This window comes from Bos taurus, chromosome 10 (genome assembly GCF_002263795.3).
Source record: "Bos taurus isolate L1 Dominette 01449 registration number 42190680 breed Hereford chromosome 10, ARS-UCD2.0, whole genome shotgun sequence".
In the NCBI taxonomy this organism is placed as follows: Eukaryota; Metazoa; Chordata; class Mammalia; order Artiodactyla; family Bovidae; genus Bos; species Bos taurus.
In genome coordinates this window covers 36,710,467-36,730,349 of record NC_037337.1, presented here as the reverse complement: position 1 = coordinate 36,730,349, position 19,883 = coordinate 36,710,467, and the positions used below count along the sequence as shown (strand labels likewise).

The 19,883-nt window shown below is 40.5% G+C and overlaps 3 protein-coding genes across 7 annotated transcripts in view; 1 reads left to right on the top strand and 2 right to left on the bottom strand.

Moving 5' to 3' along the window:
- Positions 1–10,319, bottom strand: part of NUSAP1 (nucleolar and spindle associated protein 1) — a 99,832-nt gene extending 89,513 nt beyond the window's left edge. Inside the window, exons 1-2 of the transcript XR_009496071.1 lie at positions 10,010–10,319; positions 3,509–3,581 (exon numbers count right to left, since the gene is read on the bottom strand). The gene's annotated coding sequence lies outside the window, so the exon portion shown is untranslated. The remainder of the gene's footprint in view (positions 1–3,508; positions 3,582–10,009) is intronic.
- Positions 1–10,708, bottom strand: part of CHP1 (calcineurin like EF-hand protein 1) — a 36,249-nt gene extending 25,541 nt beyond the window's left edge. The window contains 3 exon segments of the mRNA NM_001075576.1: positions 3,509–3,581; positions 10,010–10,111; positions 10,474–10,708. Coding sequence (NP_001069044.1) covers positions 3,509–3,581; positions 10,010–10,076 — 140 coding nt within the window. The 5' untranslated portion in view covers positions 10,077–10,111; positions 10,474–10,708.
- An 87-nt stretch (positions 10,709–10,795) lies between these two features.
- The window catches only part of EXD1 (exonuclease 3'-5' domain containing 1), a 42,755-nt gene continuing 33,667 nt past the window's right edge, over positions 10,796–19,883 (top strand). For 2 of the 5 annotated variants that reach the window (XM_059890819.1, XM_024997976.2), the window contains exons 1-2: positions 10,796–12,717; positions 13,124–13,308. In XM_059890819.1, the coding sequence (XP_059746802.1) occupies positions 13,176–13,308 (133 nt within the window). In that variant the 5' untranslated portion in view covers positions 10,796–12,717; positions 13,124–13,175. The remainder of the gene's footprint in view (positions 12,718–13,123; positions 13,309–19,883) is intronic. The other 3 variants (XM_010809218.4, XM_059890817.1, XM_059890818.1) reach the window with 3 other exon arrangements.

Here is a 19,883-nt window from a genome sequence, read left to right as displayed (position 1 = left end):
AACCTACATCCCCTGCAGTGGAAGCAAGGAGTCTTAACCACAGGACTGCCAGGGAAGCCCCGCCCCCACCCCGCCCTCTTTCTTTTTTTCCATTTTGTATAAATATACCAAAAAATTCTGTGTGTATATACACATAAGAAACTCAAAAATGAGGGAATTCCTTGGTGGTCCAGTGGTTAAGACTTGGCCCTTTCACTGCCAGGGCCCAGGTCCAAATCCTGGTAGGGGAACTCAGATTTCACAATCCGCATGGTGTGATGAAGAATGAATCAAAGACCTAAATATAAAAGCTAAAATCATAAAACTCTTTGGAAGAAAACATAGGGGCAATCTTCATGACCGTGGACTTGGCAATGGTTTCACAGAATCAACATGAAAAGCATGCACACCAAAAGAAGTTAGGTAAGCTGGACTTCAAAGCTTAAAGCTATGTGCTTCAAAAAACACTAGAAAGAGAGTGAAAAGACAATTCAGAGAATAAGAAAAAATATCTGCAGATCGTGTCTGGTATCTCAGATATAAAAAGAACTCTTAACAACAAAAAAGACAAACTCCAATTGAAAAACAGGCAAAGGACTTGAATATGCATTTCCCCAAAGAAGACATACAAATGGTCAAGCAGCACAAAGATGCTCAACATCATTAGCCACTAGGGAAGTGCAATCAAAACCAAAATGGTCTACCACTCACATCTACTAAAATTAAAAGAGAGACGATAAATGCTAATGAGCAAAGTCTACAAACAATAAATGCTGGACAGGGTGTGGAGAAAAGGGGACCCTCTTGCATTGCTGGTGGGAATGTAAATTGATACAGCCACTATGAAAGATGGTATGGAGATTCCTTAAAAAGCTAGGAATAAAACCACCATACGACCCAGCAATCCCACTCCTAGGCATATGACCTGAGGAAACCAAAATTGAAAAACCACATGTACCCCGATGTTCATTGCAGCACTATTTACAATAGCTAGAACATGGAAGCAACTTAGATGTCCATCAACAGAAGAATGGATAAAGAAGCTGTGGTATGTATATACAATGGGATATTACTCAGCCATAAAAAGGAACACATTTGAGTCAGTTCTAATGAGGTGGACAAACATAGAGCCTATTTTACAGAGTGAAGTAAGTCAGGAAGAGAAATATAAATATCTTATACTAACACATATATATGGAATCTAGAAAGGTGGTACCAATGAATTTATTTTCAGGGCAGTAATGGAGAAAGAGACATAGAGAATAGACTTATAGACACGGGGAGAGGGGAGAAGAGGGTGAGATGCATGGAGAGAGTAACATCGAAACTTACACTACCATATGTAAAATAGATAGACAATGGGAACTTGCTGTATGACTAAGGGAACTCAAACAGAAGCTCTGTGACAATCTAGAAGGGTGGGGTGGGGAGGGAGATGGGAAGGAGGTTGGGGAGGGAGGGGACATGGGTGTACCTATGGCTGATTCTTATTGATGTATGACAGAAAACCACAAAATTCTATAAAGCAAATATCCTTCAATTTAAAAAATAAATTAAAAAAAAGTGCTGATGAGGAGAAATTTGAACTTGCGTCTCATTGTTGGTGGGAATGTAAAATAGTACAGAGCTGTGGAAAATAGTTTGGTGGGTCTGCAATAAATTAAGCATAAAATTATCATAGGACCCATAATTCTACTCTTAGGTATATGCTCAAGTACATATGCTTAAGTTTATATCCTTAAAACATAAGTCCACACAAAAATGTTCATAATAGGCAAAAGATGTTAACAGCTCAAATCCCCACCAAATGATGAATGAACAAACAAAATATAGTCTATGCATACAGTGGAATACTGTTGTTGCTGTTTAGTTGCTAAGTCCTGTCCAATTCTTTTGTGATCTCATGGACTGTAACCCACCTGGCTCCTCTGTCCATGGGATTTCCCAGGCAAGAATAGCAGTGGGCTTGTCATTTCCTTCTCTAGGGGATCTTCTCCACCCAGGGATCAAATCCAAATTTCCTGCATTGGCAGTTGGATTCTTTACTACTGAGTCACCAGAGAAGCCCAAAAGGGAATGTTACTCAGCCGTAAAAAGGAAAGAAGTACTGATACACACCATGAAAGAACTTTGAAAACACCATGTAAAATGAGTTAGTGAACAAAAGAGCGAGTGAACAAAAGGCCACACACTGTATGATTCCACTTGTATGAAATGTCCATAGAAAGAGGAATGGGAAGTGACTACTCAATGAGCATGAGGTTTCCATCTGAGCTGATGAAAATGTTCTAGAACTAGACTGTGGTAACACGTGAACGTATTAAACTGTGTTGTGAATGTGTTTAATGCCACTAAAAAGCACACTTTTTAATGGTAAATTTTATGTAATGTGTCTTTTGCCTCAAAAGTAAAATTAAATTAAAAAGACAAAGTACAAGTGTGGTCTTTGCATATGATAGGTACTCCATAGTCGTTGACTTTAATGACTGGACAGCATGATCTTGGTCAACTCCAGCTTCCAGCGAAACCAGACATGGCTCTAAACAAACACGGCCCTATAGATTTCTAAGCTGTTCTGCCTGAGGATTATACACAAAGGCTTAGCAACTATATTCTTTCCCCTTTTATGCTAACCCCACACCTGTGCTAGAAGCCTACATTATTTCTTGCCATCCACCAGAAAGGCAAACAGCTTTGTTCTATCAGTCAATCAAAGCTGAGAAATAATAGTAACAAGAGTTAGGTGTTACTTAAGAATTAGGTTGGGAGGTGGTGCTCAGGAGATATTTCATTTGACTATGACAAGACATTTTCAAATATAAAATGATAGAGCTTCACAGTAAATCTGAAGTCATATACTTACTCTAGACCAGTTTCTCAACGTTGGCACTACTGACATTTAGGAAGGATTGTCCTGTGCATTGTAGGATGGTCAGCCACATTCCTGGCCTTGACCCGCTAGACATCAGTAGCATTCCCCAGCTGTGACAATCCAAAATGTCTCCAGGTATTTGGCCACTCGGGAAAATAGCCCTTAGTTGAGAAACACTGCTCTAGATAAATATACTGACCACCTTATCTAACATTAATACATATAAACTGATGTACCCTAGGGATTGGGTTGAGTTGAGAAATTAGAGAAAAGAGGACAAAGCAACTTAGACCACCTTGGCTTGCTATGGATCAGTCTCCTGAAAGCTACCATGTTTGGGGAAGGGCTGTGGGAAAATCCAAGCAGAGAGAGCTGAAATTCCCGAAGGTACATTTCCAGGACCAGATCAGATCAGATCAGATCAGTCGCTCAGTCGTGTCCGAGTAATGGCCAATCAAACTAAGGGGAGCAGGGGGTAAAGCAGCGAGCACCTAGTGATAAATGTAAATCCATTGTTCTGTTTAAGTCCCTTGTGGATCAATAACACTTAAAGATGCGTGAAGAAATGGTCCCTGCTCTCTGCCTGCCAGATGTAAGCTCTCTGGATAAAAGCAGCTATTCAGCCACTAGCAGGAAATAAAGAAAGGAAATGCCTACCTGAGAGTCCCATTCTCTCCTTTGTCCAGGCTGGTGAACCGGCTGTAGAGGCGGGTGATCTGACTGTGAGAAACTGAAGAACACAGAATTAGTTGCAGTTACAGAAGTTGTCCTCTGGTCAAATTCAACCTGAATGTGAGTGGCCCTTTGGAAACCAGCTGCCTTTCTGGTCCCAGCTCACCATTAAATGCTTCAAAGTCAGTAAAGTGGTGCGATGTCTCAACTAACTCACCTCTAGTGTGTCAAAACAGAAAGAATGAAAGGAGTTAGAAAATAAATCAAGAGTAAACAAAATTGACTCTCAAGAGTGAAGTCTAGGGTTAATTAAGACTGTGTTAAATGTCAGTTGGTTAAGATTTAACAAAACAAAGCTAAATTTAGTTTAAAAGGAAAGTGTGAAACTTTCACCTTTCAGTACCCTGACTTAGAAGCTATGAAAATTCCAGCTTTGATCAAAAACACATCCCTATTAATCAGTTTGGTGTTTCAGACTTGTGCAGTTGGGTAGGTAACATGTGCTGAATTAAGGACTAGGGCATGTGAAACAGACAGTATTTTTAAAATCTAGTTTACTTTTCCTCAAGCATCAGTGACTTTTATCTTTTCCCTCAGGGCTGATCTTTGGGTAAAAAATCACTACAGCCTTGGGTCAGCCTCTTTCTCTGCAACTGCATGAGCTCCACTGAGTTCCCAGTAAAGGAATGGGTTCCAAGAAAGAAGATTAGGCAATCTGTAAAACGGTTGTGCTATCTTCAGATGACATCTACAAGGAAGTTACTTTGTTCCTCATTTTGCACTAACTCAGGTACAAGCTGACAATTAAAATGAGGGACTAACCACAGGTAGACAATGAAACTTTGAAAACGCAAAAAAGGAATTCCTGGGAAATAGTTTAATCTCGGGGTAGACTGGAGATAGGAGGGAAAAAAATAGTTATCAAAGGAGAAAAGACAACAGCCAAAAAGGGTGTGACAAGTGTGGACTTTGTCCTAGGCTGTACCTTCAGGGGTAAAGGGGTGGCTCAGGGAGTTCTGATAGTTGTCCTCCTCCCCCAGCTCATGCAACAAAAACCCACTCGCAGTTTTGGGAACAATGGGACAAAATTAACACAGGCACACGCAGGAGAAACAGGAAGTGAGTGGCCCAAAGCTAGTATGAGAGGACACCCCGGGCCAAGCAGTAAATTCTTCAGCCTCAGGTTTCAAGCCAGCCTGGGCTCTGTTCTGTGCTAGCTCTCAAGGAGAGCAGGGAGCAGAAGAAGAGGCAGAACCACCCCTGCCAGGGCAGAGCCAGCAGGAGCCCAGACACTGAGGAAGCCGGTGGGGACCTTTCTGCCCGATAGGCAGGTGTGCGCAGCTCAGTAAACACTCCTCTGAGAGTCAGGCTGACAGTCTGATTCCAAACATGGCACCACAGCTCACGAATGAGGGCTGAGTGAATGGGGTTGTGCAGTGAACTAACTCAGTCCAGGAGAGAAAAGTGCTTGGCCAAGGTCTGGCACCTGGTAAGCATGCCAGGTTAGCTATTATCATCATTATCCTTATACTGTGAGCCTGCAGGTACAATTTTACTGCTGTACTAATTAGTCTCCACCTTTCTCTTGATTCTGCCAGCCACAACTGTCTTCTTCAGGAACCTGAACAGGCTATGGCCTCAGGCCTCAAATGTTGCTCTAGAACTAAAGTTTTTTTTTAGTTTTCACAAAATAAGTTGGTTCAAGAATGACTAACTTTCTCAAAAGACTTTTTGAAAAGACAAAATTTGTTTACAATATCAATGCCACTGTTTTCATGTCTTCATATATTACCTAATATGTCACTTGTGCACTTTACATAGTTATAATAGCTTATTTTTCATTTATTAATTCATAATTTTTCTATATTGCTTTGGAGTGCTTTTTAAAAACTTCATAATATTTAGCCCATGGGGTCAGTTTTTAATACTTACAGTATTATACTTCAGGTTACTTTTCTTAAACAATGATCACATTCAAGTTGTATTTCTTTTTATACTAGGTTGTTTTTTTTAGTTTGAGAAAACAATCTATCCACATGGTAAAAATAGTACAAAAAGTGTACATAATGAAAAGTCTCCCCAGCACCCGAATTCCTCAGTCTTCTTAGCCAGAGTCAAACTTTGTTAGGTGTGATAATAGTATTGTGGTTATGCAGGAAACAAATCCCTGTCCTCAGGAATATATGCTTAAAGCTTAAGGGGTGAAAAGTTTGACTATCTGCAACTTTAAAATGGTTCATCAAAAAGAATATATATATATATACACACACACACACACATATACAAATAGACAAATATAGCAAAATGTTAACAACCGTTGAATTAAAATGTTGAATTATATGGATGTTCATTATACTATTTTAACTTTTCTGTATGTTTGAAATTTTTCATCATAAAAAGGTGGGGGGGTAGGGTGGGGGAGGTACAGAGTTTTGCAAATCACTTAATCCAAAATCAGCTGAAGATGTTAGTAATATGTGCAATGCTCTTTCAGTAGGAGCTGGAGACAGCAGGATCTTCTGCAGTGGCAGAACCCTCAGGCACCATGGCAAGGCAGCTGAGGGCCATGAATGTGTCCTGTGTCATGAGGCAGGAACAGCCTTCAGTTGAACTTCCACTTACATTCTAGCTCAGGAAATTATTCTCAAGCAGTTGCCTTTGCCAGGCTTGTGCTCTTTGTTACAATTACAGAGAAATCCACACTAATGCCATCATCACTACACCCCTTCAAACAAATAGAACTTCACTGGCCTGTAGAACTTACTTCCCAAACCTGTTCAGCACCTTTGCCATATCACGTGACACATACCAGAAGACAGAGACTAAAAATAAATCAATTGGAATTTATCACTACTCAGCTGGTGTGAATTGTTCCTCAAGGACTATGTGGCTATTTTCTGTTGTAAAGGTTTTAAGTCATTCACACCCAGGTTATTGCCATATAGTTAAGTGAACTAAGGGTGGAGATTTCAGAAACTCCCAAGACACTCTGACCTTTCCCCTACTGACAGCTTTTACTCAAATGATTTTAACTTATGGAAATGCTGAAGTGTGAAAGAAGATAACAGAACTAAGACAATATAGCAAATGTTTTATGCCAACTCGTGTCTTTAGACAGTATTTTTTTTTTAACTCTTGGATATATCAGGATTTCTACTCCTTCCAAAGTTTTATTTCTTCAAGTTGGGAAAACGTGATTCCTAGTCCAATGTCTCCGGAAAACAGACAAAGTGCAAAATACTGTCACCTCTCCAGTTATATACTAGACGTGGTTTTTATAACTAGCATATGCTAATGGTGTTTTCACGATAAGATGATTGTTATCTATAGATCAAAATGAAAATAGCTAACACCTGGTGCTTATTACATACCCAGACACTATTCTACATAGTTTACATAATTTTTCTCATTTAATCCTCACTAGGAATTCAAAAAGTTGTACTATTTTTATTTTCATTTACAGATGATGAAACTAAAGGTGTACAAGGAATTCTTACTTAGAAGTACTTTTCTAAACACTTAAGAGATTACATTTCAAATACTGGATAAACTAGTCATACATGAACTCTAACCAATTTAGACTTACAAATAACAAAGCTTTCATACTGCATATAAAGTCAATTTTACTTATTTATGGTACGTTTTCTTCTGGCAAAGGGAGTAGTGAAATGTCTTGTACTTGTTCTTAACTTGAAGTGTTTCAGAATGACAGTTCCCCAAACTCTTTATAGAACAAGAAGCAGAGGAAAACAGGGCGAATTTCATCACTCTACACCACCCTCAGGTGTTTGCTGTTTTTATTCTTCTAAACCTTTTGCATCATGCTAAAACTATTGCTTTAAAAATCAATTCTGCTGATGGGCACTAACTGGAGAAACTGACAGCTCAACTCCCACAGCAGAATGACAGAGTAGCAGGTCAGGGGAGATGCCTGGAAGCCACTCAAAATGCTCTAGCTTAATTTATCCAAATCTAATCAATTGATGCATATATCATGGCCCAATTCCTCCTCAAGGCCAGTTCACAATGACTGTTCCCTGAGTTCTGGAAGGGGTGCTACATAATTTCAGGTATCTTATGTTTGATGCTTGGCACCCCACTCCAGTACTCTTGCCTGGAAAATCCCATGGATGGAGGAGCCTGGTAGGCTGCAGTCCATGGGGTCGCTAAGAGTCGGACATGACTGAGCGACTTCACTTTCACTTTTCCCTTTCATGCACTGGAGAAGGAAATGGCAACCTACTCCAGTGTTCTTGCCTGGAGAATCCCAGGGGCAGGAGAGCCTGGTGGACTGACGTCTATGGGGTCACACAGAGTGGGACATGACTGAAGTGACTTAGCAGCAGCAGCATGTTTGATGCTAATCCTAACTCTTGTGGGCATCTTTTGTCACTACCTATTTTAAATACCCAGTATTGTACTGAGAATGCTGCTGCTGCTAAGTTGCTTCAGTCGTGTCCGACTCTGTGCGACCCCATAGATGGCAGCCCATCAGGCTCCTCTGTCCCTGGGAATCTCCAGGCAAGAATACTGGAGTGGGTTGCCATTTCCTTCTCCAATGCATGCATGCATGCTAAGTTGCTTCAGTTGTGTCCGACTCTGTGCAACCCTATGGACAGCAGCCCTCCAAGCTCCTCTGTCCACAGGATTCTCAAGGCAAGAAAACTGGAGTGGGTTGCCATTTCCTTCTCCCCGTACTGAGTATAGACGCTGCAAAAATTCAATAAGTACTTGTTTCATTACACTTTCTGGCTCAATATGTACATTTGTCCTGGTGCGGCTGAGACTCTCCCTCAGGCTGGATTCTCTTTTCGGCAACTAGGAAAATAGCTCTGCAGGAGTACTCCATTCTCACAGTCACACAGTGAAAAAACCTAGAGTCCCAAGGCAATCAAGGCCACTTTCATTTGGTGAAACATAATAAAACAAGAATGGGATTACTGCTCCCTTCCTCTTGAGGGAAAAACAGCTTTTTCCCACCAGCACTCTGGTTTATACTCCCTCATTATGTGACTCTTTATTTTAAGAAAGAATGCTTTAATTCTGGTGTCACCTTAGACCTAAAGTAGTTCTTATGTTTACAAGTGTGGCCAGAGGTCATAGCCACAAGATGTAATAAAATGCTTGCTGAATCCAAACCATCTATGTTTCTACTCTTGGAATCAGAGTAAGTAATAAAATGACCACAAGGTCAAGTGGCTAAACAAGTACTGCACATTATAAACATCTACCTACTTTCTTGTCTTCATTCAAAATCATAAAAAGGACTCATTGGTAGGTGGTGAGCTCCTTAAAATCTTTATAGAGAAGCTTAATGACTAAGTTAGGAGATGCTGAAAACAGTAAACCAATATGACAAGGGATGAGGCTAAATAACATCCCTTCCAACTTGAAGATTCTAGAAAGCTGGGCTATCAGAAAGCATGGGCTATCACAAAGTATTTATTTAATTGGTCTCAGGCCACCCTTGCCTGAGTGATTCTGAGGTTCCCCCAGCATTCAATATTTTCTGCAAATGAATCACTGAGTTACTTTGTGGCCATCTCATTATCAAAAACAGAAATTATGAAGACTCAGAGCCCAGATGCTTACATAACTCATGTAAAATACAAGAGTCATAATGGATTACTGAGAAATATTGTATCCATTATCAAGGGCTACACAAATGTACCATGGTGTTTTACAGGGCTTCTGAATTCACAAAACCCTGTTGCCTCTTTCAGATTCAGAGGAAGAGATTAGACCACAGAAATCAGTTCCTCTACAAATTCACTGAGATTTTTGGAGCACATCCAATTTCCATGGCGACTGCATGAAATACACCAGCATAGTAGAAATCAATATATCTGAAATTAGGACAGCTAGCATCCTCAGTGTAAATAAAAAACTGGTAGTCACAATATCTGCACTTTTTCTCCACAAGCTCAGAATGAAAGAAGTCTCATACTCTCAGACTCCTGACTCTTTACGGTGTTCCATCACCAGGTCACGTCTTCAAAAACCTTACTACACGATCTCACTTTCTAGATTTATTTTTCCAGTTGCGGCAAGAATTTGTCTGATTTCCCACAGTTGTCAGTGGTTTTAAGTCCTTGTCTAGAAACGTCACAGGAAAGAAGACAATGTTTTCTACAAGACCTATCCAGAGTTCCTGAATTTAAGTTTGGTACGAGGAAAGACAAAGGAAAAGAGTTTGGGGACTTTCAAGAGCAGGGGAAGGAGAAAAGAGCGGGATCAGTGATTGACGGGTGATCGCGACCCCTGTCTTTGATGAGAAGGGGAGCCGCACAAGAGCCAGAGTCCTACCGCGGGTAGCCTTAGCTGTAAGAACAGGTCCTCCATCATCCCCGAAGCTCCAGCGCTGGAGGATGCCTAGGAACCCCCAAACTCTCAGCACCCCAGCTCCAGATCTCAGCGACAGTCGCCCTCGGTCGTGAGGCCAGCCAGAGGCGCCCGGCCGCGTTCCCAACCCCTACCCGAACTCACAGCCAGTTTCCTTCTTGATCTCCTCGAGCTCTTCGTCCCGCAGTAACGTGGAGGCCCGGGACCCCATCACCAAGCCGGGAGCTCCGCTGGGAGCAGGGGCGCCTGAAGCGACAGAGGCGGTAAGAGGGAGGGACGAAGGGGAGGAAGGGCCGGGGTCAAAGAAGGGAGAAGGCAGTATTTCTACTGCGGACTGGGAAGGGAACCCAGGGGTGGTGCGCGGCGATAGGCAGGCCGGAGGCCCAGCCAATTGGGAGTGAGGCTGCGCTCAGCGCTGGAGCCGACGTCGACGTTCCTAGCTCCAGCCCCGAATGAATTAGCCCAGCGCCGGGCCGGGTCTAACTAAAAACAGACCACGCCCCCGGAACCATGATGCCACCGGTCTTAAAGGGGCAATGCCACACTGTGCCTAGCGCCCGCAACTAAAAGGGCAACGCCATTGACCCACTGTTTTACAACACACTGACCTGTGGCAGTCAGTGTAGCCAACCTGTTTCTCACAGAACTATAACACTAGAAATCCCACCCTACAGTTAGTATGGATTGCGAAGAGAAACAAAAAACAGAGCGGCAAAACGTGGCTCGGTTGAACGCTAGGGTGTGTCTCCTGGGAACTGCATGCTGGGAGTTGCATTGCACCTCTGCATTTTTTCCTGGAGGCTCTCTCTCCTCCAAGCCGCAGGGGGAGCTCGCGAGCCAGTCTCGGGACCGCGCGCCGATTGGCTCCTCGGGAAACAGCCGGTAGGCGTCGGCTCCAGCGTGTCAGCACCCTAGCTGCGTACTTTCTCTAGTTGATTTCGGGATTGCCCTCTGGTAACTGCTACCGAGGGTTTGGAACGTTCCGAGATTTCTTCCTTAAAAGAAGTCCTTCTCTTTTCAGTTCAAGATTGAAGCTCTAGGAATTCACCGTTTGGCTGAAACAGGCACAAATTTCCGTTGGAGAAAAAAAAAAAAAAAACAACCTAACGGCGGAGTACAGATTTTAACGTATGGCCGCCGTTTAAGTTTCTTATTTTGCGTTAAAAATGAGGAAATTTGGATTTTGTTCTCATGGCATATTTTTGTTTGTTTTCTTGAAAACGTTTAAAGCCACCTGTCGAATTAGTACACCTCAGGAGAACCAGTTCATTTGCTGTGGCTTCAATGCCTTTACACCCCTTCGCCACCCCTGTTATTTTATACAAAACTGGTTTCACTTACAGAAGAACCAAATTCTGACAGATCTCACTTAGTACCTAAGCCCTAGAAGACTGTCTTAGAGGGCTGGTAGTCAACTTAGGTTACGGAGGTTCTAGTTACACTGAGTTATTTTCATGATTGACTTGCTCTCCTCTGACTTAATGATGTCTGCCTTCATCAGCAAAGGGTGACATGTTGGATATGCCCGTCTCGGCCACAGGAGCTTCTTTTTATCTTAAGAGCATAAATAAGTACGGTAGAAAAATCTGTGTTGTCAGCAACTTGAGTGTCCGTTTTCTGAGTATGCCGTGAAGCCCATCTCTGGATCCTGACCTTGCTCCTTACTAATCTTGAATCTTACCTTTTGCAGTTGTCCGCAGTAGAGCTATCTTTGCTTTGTGTTAATGTTTTTCTGATTTACTTTAACATTTCTTAAATTTCCTTTTTTCCCCAAGCATTTCACAAGCTTATTTCTTATGTATCTTTTAAAAATGTAAGTTAATTTTTATCTCTAGTAAGGGCTGGTTTTTCCATTTTTATATTGTCTTTTATTTCTGTAAAAATTCCCCTTTTGCTTGTTGAATTGACTGGAACAAGGAAGAATGATTTTTCCAGGCACTCTGGTGACTTTGTTCTGTGTTCCCTCTGGAAGCATAACACTCGGTGCTGCACTCATCTCCACTAGAGGCCTGGTTTTAGTTCAGGTTCCACTACTTTCTAGCTGTGTAACCTTGGGCAGGTGTCTTAAATCTTAATTTAAGCCTCAGTTTCTACATATGTAAATCAGGCAGTTGTTGTGGGCAACAAACAACAGTTGTGAAAACACTTGCTAGACCTTAAAATATTAAAGTGTAAGTTATTTATCTGGTTAAAAACACTATGTAACTTCTCACCTTCTTCCTAGATGAATTGGGCCTTAGTTATTTGGTCAATCTTTTGTAGTTAAACTAAGTTGCAAAATTCACTAGTTGACTATTCCAAGTGTGGTGAAGGCAAGCCACTTTTAAATTTAAACCACTGTGGAGGAACACTTAGCTGAGGTTCAAAATACAAAGACATCCAAATAACAGGATTGTTCTAAAAGATCTTTTTTTAAAAAAGAATTCATCTTTTAAATTACAGTATTACACTAAGGGATATAAGAGTATCTACTGTGAATGACAGTTATTTCTGCAAGATAAAGTTTTTGTGCATTTCTGCATTGTTATCCTTTTTATAATGAGCATACATCATTTTTACAAAAACAGTTGAATTTTAGAAAACCGTTGCGTGGCGTGTGGCGGTTTAATCTGTCAGGCTGCACATGACTGGTTGGTGACTGGTTGGTGACATCACAGCAGCCCAGTCCCTGAGCTGTGGCTAAGGTGGGGTGGAATGGCCCTCAGAGTGACATGGCAACTGGATTGGTAATGCAGAAATTGTGATAATTCTAACTCACTTATTCTTTGGTTGTTAACAGTGTGAAACTCTGGAAGTGTTATTAATCTAGAAGAGGTTATATCCAGAAGAGATTAGATCCTGGACATTTCTGGGTAAACAATTCATTGCAACATGTGTTGTCAAGTGTTTGCCAATATCATTTTTTTTTCATTTGATCTTTTAGTTTTTTTGGCTGATGTTAAAATGGTGTATGTATATGCTTTTGAAAGGCCTCTAAATGTTCTTCTTGCTCCATTTAGCTAAGGAAGGATAGGTGATATTAGGCCATTTTATAGACAAAGAAATCAAACCCTCTTTGCCTGAAGTCTTATAGTTTTCAGTTTCCCATGTATAAGTTAGAGTTGATACTTGCAATGATCTTTTTCTCATTATAATTCTAAATGATAAGCAGAATTACTCGAATATTTTTATTTTTCTTGTCCCAAGTATGATGAAAGGAAAAATAACCTCATTTTTCCCAAAATATTTAAAAAATCATTGATCTCTTTTATTTTCAAGGGTTTAGATATTAAAGAAGGCTATTTGAAGACTCCCCTTGGAATCAAATAGCATGGATCTCAGCAGTGACTACCATTTCCTCAACCAGATTTTGTGGAGAAGAGTGAGACTCACATTAGTTTGTGGCATTTTTGAAGGAGTGCTGCAGCATGTGGACCCTGACAAGATTGTTGTTCTGAAGAAAGGTCTCATTTTATTTCTCATAATCTCCGGCCTTCTAGGAGACTAATAAGTGTGTTTGGGTGATGATTCTGGGCTCTCTTAGCAACTGGAAGAGTGGCATTAATCCTATTTTAGGGGAGAGGTGGGAGGAAGATTAGCATGTTATTTTCCCTAATGGAGCAATATGACTGTGTATGCTGGCTTGTCCACCCCTGTACTTCTATTGACATGATAGTGGAAAATTTCAGTATATAGGTTTTTTTAAAATTGGGTACATCTTTTAATTTCTCTCCATATGCACCTTGAAATTAAAAATGAAAACTGTATTAGATAGAATTGCTTTTGGCTTCAACAGACGAATTCCAAAGACGGTAAGGGTCTAATTTTTGTCATGCACAAAGAAGCCCGGAGGTAGACTGCTGAGGAAGAGTGCAGTGGCTGAAAGATTCCAGGAGAGATGAGGCATCTTGTGCTCCTACTCTGCCGCTTCAGTGATCGCCTGTTATCCTCACGGTCACAGTGTAGCCTTTACACCTCCCAGTTTCAATTCCAGTTCCTTTACGGAGGATATAATTCAGGAACAGCCAGATGGAGGAGATTTATAGGGCAAGGTTTGTGGGAACGGGCTCAGAGTTTCTACTGTCTCTAAGCATGCCACCCTTTTAGCCTCTTCCATGTGTTCATCTTGAAGCCTCAATGTAGAGTTTTTATTCAGCTAGAATATTGACTTCTTAGAGTAGTTGTTTTCCTGGCACAGTAAGTTTCAAGTTCACAATTGAAAGGTGTAAATGACATTTGAGAGATTAGTATTACTGTTAAGCCATATTATTAGTTAAACTTTTGTGGGCTAGGATGGGATGATATCAGGCTTTTACAATATTAATTCATTTGGTAATCATTTATTGAGTTTTATATCCCAGGTACAGTGCTGGGTAGCAGGGATATGGATAAGAATAATATGGTCTCTGTCCTTGAAAAACTTACACTAGTAAGGAGAAATATCAGTAACCTCAGATATGCAGATGACACTACCCTTATGGCAGAAAGTGAAGAGGAACTAAAAAGCCTCTTGATAAAAGTGAAAGAGGACCTGAGTGAAAAAGTTGGCTTAAAGCTCAACATTCAGAAAACGAAGATCATGGCATCTGGTCCCATAACTTCATGGAAAATAGATGGAGAAACAGTGGAAACAGTGTCAGACTTTATTTTGGGGGCTCCAAAATCACTGCAGATGGTGATTGCAGCCATGAAATTAAAAGACGCTTACTCCTTGGAAGGAAAGTTATGACCAACCAAGACAGCGTATTAAAAATCAGAGACATTACTTTGCCAACAAAGGTCCATCTAGTCAAGTCTATGGTTTTTCCAGTGGTCATGTATGGATGTGAGAGTTGGACTGTGAAGAAAGCTGAGCGCCAAAGAATTGATGCTTTTGAACTGTGGTGTAGGAGAAGACTCTTGAGAGTCCCTTGGACTGCAAGGAGACCCAACCAGTCCATCCTAAAGGAGATCAGTCCTAGGTGTTCATTGGAAGGACTGATGCTGAAGCTGAAACTCCAATACTTTGGCCACCTCATATGAAGAGTTGACACATTGGAAAAGACCCTGATGCTGGGAGGGATGGGGGACAGGAGGAGAAGGGGACGACAGAGGATGAGATGGCTGGGTGGCATCACTGACTCGATGGACATGAGTTTGGGTGAACTCCAGGAGTTGGTGATGGACAGGAAGGCCTGGCGTGCTGCAATTCATGGGGTCGCAAAGAGTCAGACATGACTGAGCGACTGAACTGAACTGAACTGAAGGAGACAGATAAATAAGTAGAAAGATATAATGCAGTGTGATATCCTCTGATAGAAGGACACACAGGACTCTATGGAAACACAAAGTTTCTAATTTAGATCTAAGACAGTGGGGAAGGCTTCTCAAAGGAGGAATTGATGTCAGAACTGTATTTGGAATTAGATGTAACTTCACAAGAGTTAACTGGTTGGGAAAAGCGGGGAAGGTTGTTTTAAGCCAATGATTCTCAGACTTCATCTATATTTCAGAATCACTTGAAAGACTTGTTCAAACACAGATTGATGCCTCCCACCCCCTCAAAGAGTTTCTGATTCTTATGGTCTTAAGTGGAGTTCAAGAATTTGTGTTTCCAAGAAGTTTCCAGGTGATGCTGATTCTGTGCTGGAGAACACTCTTTGAGAGGACCATTGTTTTAGGAAGAAGTAGCAGCATATGTAAAAGTAGAGAACTGAAAACTTGGTGCATTCAGAAAATGTTAAGTATGGGACTTGCCTGAGGTCCAGTGGTGAAGACTCCTCACTTCCACTGCCCAAGACAGGGGTTCTATCCCTGGTCAAAGAACTGAGAATCTTCATGCCTTATGGTGCAGCCAAAAAAACCCCAAAAGACAATCTAAGTAAATTTCAGTGTGAGGATATGGTGAGAGATAAGGCTAGAGAGAGAAATAAGCATGGGGCAGATCAGAAGGACCTCCACATGTCATAACATTTGGAACTTCTGAAAGCAAAGAGAAACAATCTGAAATATCTTTTAAATCGGAGTCATATAGATTTTCAAATTACTTGCCTGAAATTTTTAATGCTGTATCAGTTAGGAACTGTGCTCAGCTGCTAGAAACAGATTCACTTCTAGTGGCCTAAACAAATCATGTAAAAGAAGGCACGTATCCCAGAGCTACTGTGACTCTCCCCAGAGTTGTTCTTTGTCTTTCTATAGTACCATCTTCACCATATGGCTTCAAACCTCAAGGGGATATGGTAGTAGCTGGTGGAGTAAACACAGGAGGAAGAGGAAAGATAGGGTAGGGGGTTGTTTCTCATCTTAAAGAGATGTCTTGGAAATTTAATAGACACTGCTGTCTGGGGAGAATGAGCACATTGGTAGCCTGAATAAATGGCACTAAGTAGATAATAGTCAGTAAATGCCACATGCTCGTTCAACAGTGTTCAATTCTGATGAAATTTTTGGTATATTTCTCTCTAGTGTTTAATTATATAGTTTTAATGTAGTTGACATAAGAAATTGGGTATATCATATATGCATTTTTTTAGTTAGCAGTGTAACATTTTCTTATATTATTTGAAACTTCAGTTTAATGGCTAAACATTTTAAAATGAAAAGCTTAAAAACCTTAAAAAATTTGTAATATTTTATAATTATAAATTATAGTAAGTTACAATTAAAATATAATTGTATATTTTATAATTATGAGTTATAATAAATTATAATTATAAAATACATTTTTATATTTGTTATATTTTATAATTATTGTCTTAGGAATAGTTCCTAGAAGTGAAAATACTGGGTGAGAGTTACAGATATTTTAAATGTTTCTGATGCATGTTTCTAAATAGTTTTTCAAAAGGTTATATGTTTTTACTTTGCTACTAGTAATGTGTGAGTGAATTTCAGTAAATAACCTAGCCTTGAGTTTTTAAGAAATGCAAATGTGTATCTTTTCTCAGAGTTTGTTAGTATTATAGGCAAAGAGTGATATTTTATTTTGGCATGTTTTAAAAAATATTCCTAAAGAAGTTGAATGTATTTCTTTATACCTATTTACTTAAAGCTATGGTTTTTCCATTAGTCATGTATGGATGTGAGAGTTAGACCATAAAGAAAGCTGAATGCTGAAGAATTGATGCTTTTGTACTGTGGTGTTGGAGAGGACTCTTGAGAGTCCCTTGGACTGCAAGGAGATACACTGATTCAGGAAATCAGTCCTGAATATTCATTGAAAGGACTGATGTTGAAGCTGAAACTCCAATCCTTTGGCCACCTGATGCAAAGAACTGACTCCCTGGGAAAGACCCTGATTCTGGGAAAGATTGAAGGCAGGAGGAGAAGGGGATGACAGAGGGTGAGATGGTTGGATGGCATCAGTGACTCAATGGACATGAGTTTGAGCAAGCTCCAGGAGTTGGTGATGGACGGGGAAGCCTGGTGTGCTGCAGTCCATGGGGTTTCAAAGAGTTGGACATGGCTAAATGAATGAATTGAACTGAATTACTTATTTTATGTACTATTTGGGTAAAGCAGGGAGTGACATCACTATGATAGCAGTGTGAAGGAAACTTTAAAGTAGGGAGAAACAAGAGACAAGGAGAATAAGACAGGGAACTATTCAGGCAATCAAGGTACCCAGTAAAGAGGAAGTAATGGGAGTCAGAGCTTAATCTTGTCAAGGAATGGAGGGGATTAGTAATTTAGTAATCAATTAGATAGTCAAAGTGAAATGGAAAATGACTTCTACATTTATGACTGAGATTTGACATATAATACTGTTATTGATAGAAATGGGAAGAGGAACAGGTTTGTTGGTTACTGCAAGAAGGTAATGATCAGTTTGAAAAATCTTGCAGTAAGTCTGCCATTAGTTGAAAATTCGAGTAGACCTCAGAGAAATAATCCATATTGGAGAAATGAGGGATTAGGATGACTAGGAAGTGGATATGATCACTCAAGGAGAAGGTAGAAGGATGAAGAACATAACCTAGGGACTGTCAGTGTGTAAGTGGCAAGCAGTGGTGGTAGAGGCAGCTGAGGAGACCAGAAGGAGCAAATCAGGGAGACGCTGAAATGCTGGTTATAAGATGCATATTAAAATCACTGAGGCCTGGGTTTGAATCCTGACTCTCTTACTAGTAGTGTGACCTTGAGCAAGTTATTCAACCTTTCTGAGCCTCAGATTCCTCCATAAAGAAGATAATGAAATGCCTGTCTCATTATGTTACTGGATAATTAAACATAGGCAATTAATTAGCATGGTGCCTAGCTTAGGTGCTTAGTATGATGACTCTGGATAATTAGTAGGAAAGGAAATAAACACTAAGAATGTCTTGTAAGTCAAGAAAGTAGAGAACAGTATTGTCAAAGGATGCATGAGAGCCAAGTATAAGATAGTAAACTTCCAGGGGACTTTACAAATAGGCAGTTGGTGATCTTTGACCATAGGATATATTCCAGCTGAGCTATTTAAAATCCTAAAAGATGCTGCTGCTGAAGTGCTGCACTCAATATGTCAGCAAGTTTGGAAAACTTAGCAGTGACCACAGGACAGGAAAAAGTCATTTCATTCCAACCCCAAAGAAGGGCAGTGCCAAAGGATGTTCAAACTACCGTACAATTGTGCTCATTTTGCATCTAGTAAGGTTATGCTCAAAATCCTTCAAGCTAGGCTTCAGCAGTACATGAACTGAGAACTTCCACATGTACAGGCTGGGTTTAGAAAAGGCAGAGGAACAAGAGATCAAATTGCCAACATTTGTTGAATCATAGAGGAAGCAAAGGAATTCTAAAAAAAAAAAAACACATCTGCTTCAATGACTATAATAAAGCCTTTGACTGTGCGGATCACAACAAACTGTGGAAAACACTTAGAGATGGAAATATCAGACAACCAATATCAGACATCAATTACCTGTCTTTTGAGAGACCTGTATGCAGATCAAGAAACAACAGTCAGAACTTTACATGGAACAACAGACTGGTTAAACGTTGGGAAAGGAGTATGACAAGGCTGTATATTGTAACTGTCTATTTAACTTATATGCAGAGTACATCATGTAAAATCCCAGACTGGATGAATTATAAGCTGGAATCAAGATTGCCAGGAGAAATACAAACAACCTCAGATATACAGATAATACCACTTTAATGGCAGAAAGTGAATAGTAACTGAAGAACCTCCTGATGAGGGTGAAAGAGGAGAGTGAAAAAGCTGGCTTAAAACTCAGCATTCAAAAAACTTAAGATCATGGCATCTGTCCCATCACTTCATGGCAGATAGATAGGGAAAAAGTGGAAGCAGTGACAGATTTTGTTTTCTTGGACTCAAGAATCATTGCAGATGGTGACTGCAGCAATGAAATTAAGAAATACTTGCTCCTTGGAAGGAAAGCTATGACAAACCTAGACAGTCCATATAGTCAAAGCTATGGTTTTTCCTGTAGTCATGTACAGATGTGAGAGTTGGACCATAAAGAAGGCTAAGCATCAAAGAATTGATGCTTTCGAATTATGCTGGAGAAGCCTTTTGGGAGTCTGCAGAGTTTGTACTGCACAGAGATCAAATCAGTCAATCCTAAAGGAAATCAACCCTGAATATTCATTGGAAGGACTGATACTGAAGCTGAAACTCCTATACTTTGGCCACCTGATTTGAAGAGCTGAATCATTGGAAAAGACCCTGCTGCTGAGGAAGGTTGAAGACAAAAGGAGAAGAGGGCAGCAGAGGATGAGAAGGTTAAATAGTATCACCAACTCAATGGACATGAATTTGAGCAAACTCTGGGAGATAGTGAAGAACAGGAAAGCGTGGTGTGCTACAATCAGTGGGGTTGCAAAGAGTCAGACATGACTTAGTGACTAAACAGCAGTAACAGCAAAGAATATATTCAATGGACTAGTGAGAATGAAACTCCACTGTTTTCAATTGCTGAGAGATGTGGAGATATACAGATGCTGTGAGCATTTCCATCTAGAAAAAATGACACTGTGTTGTAAACATGACATCTAAACTTCTAAATCCTTTACCTACTCACCGAAGAGCCTGTAATTGGGCCAGGGGTTGGGC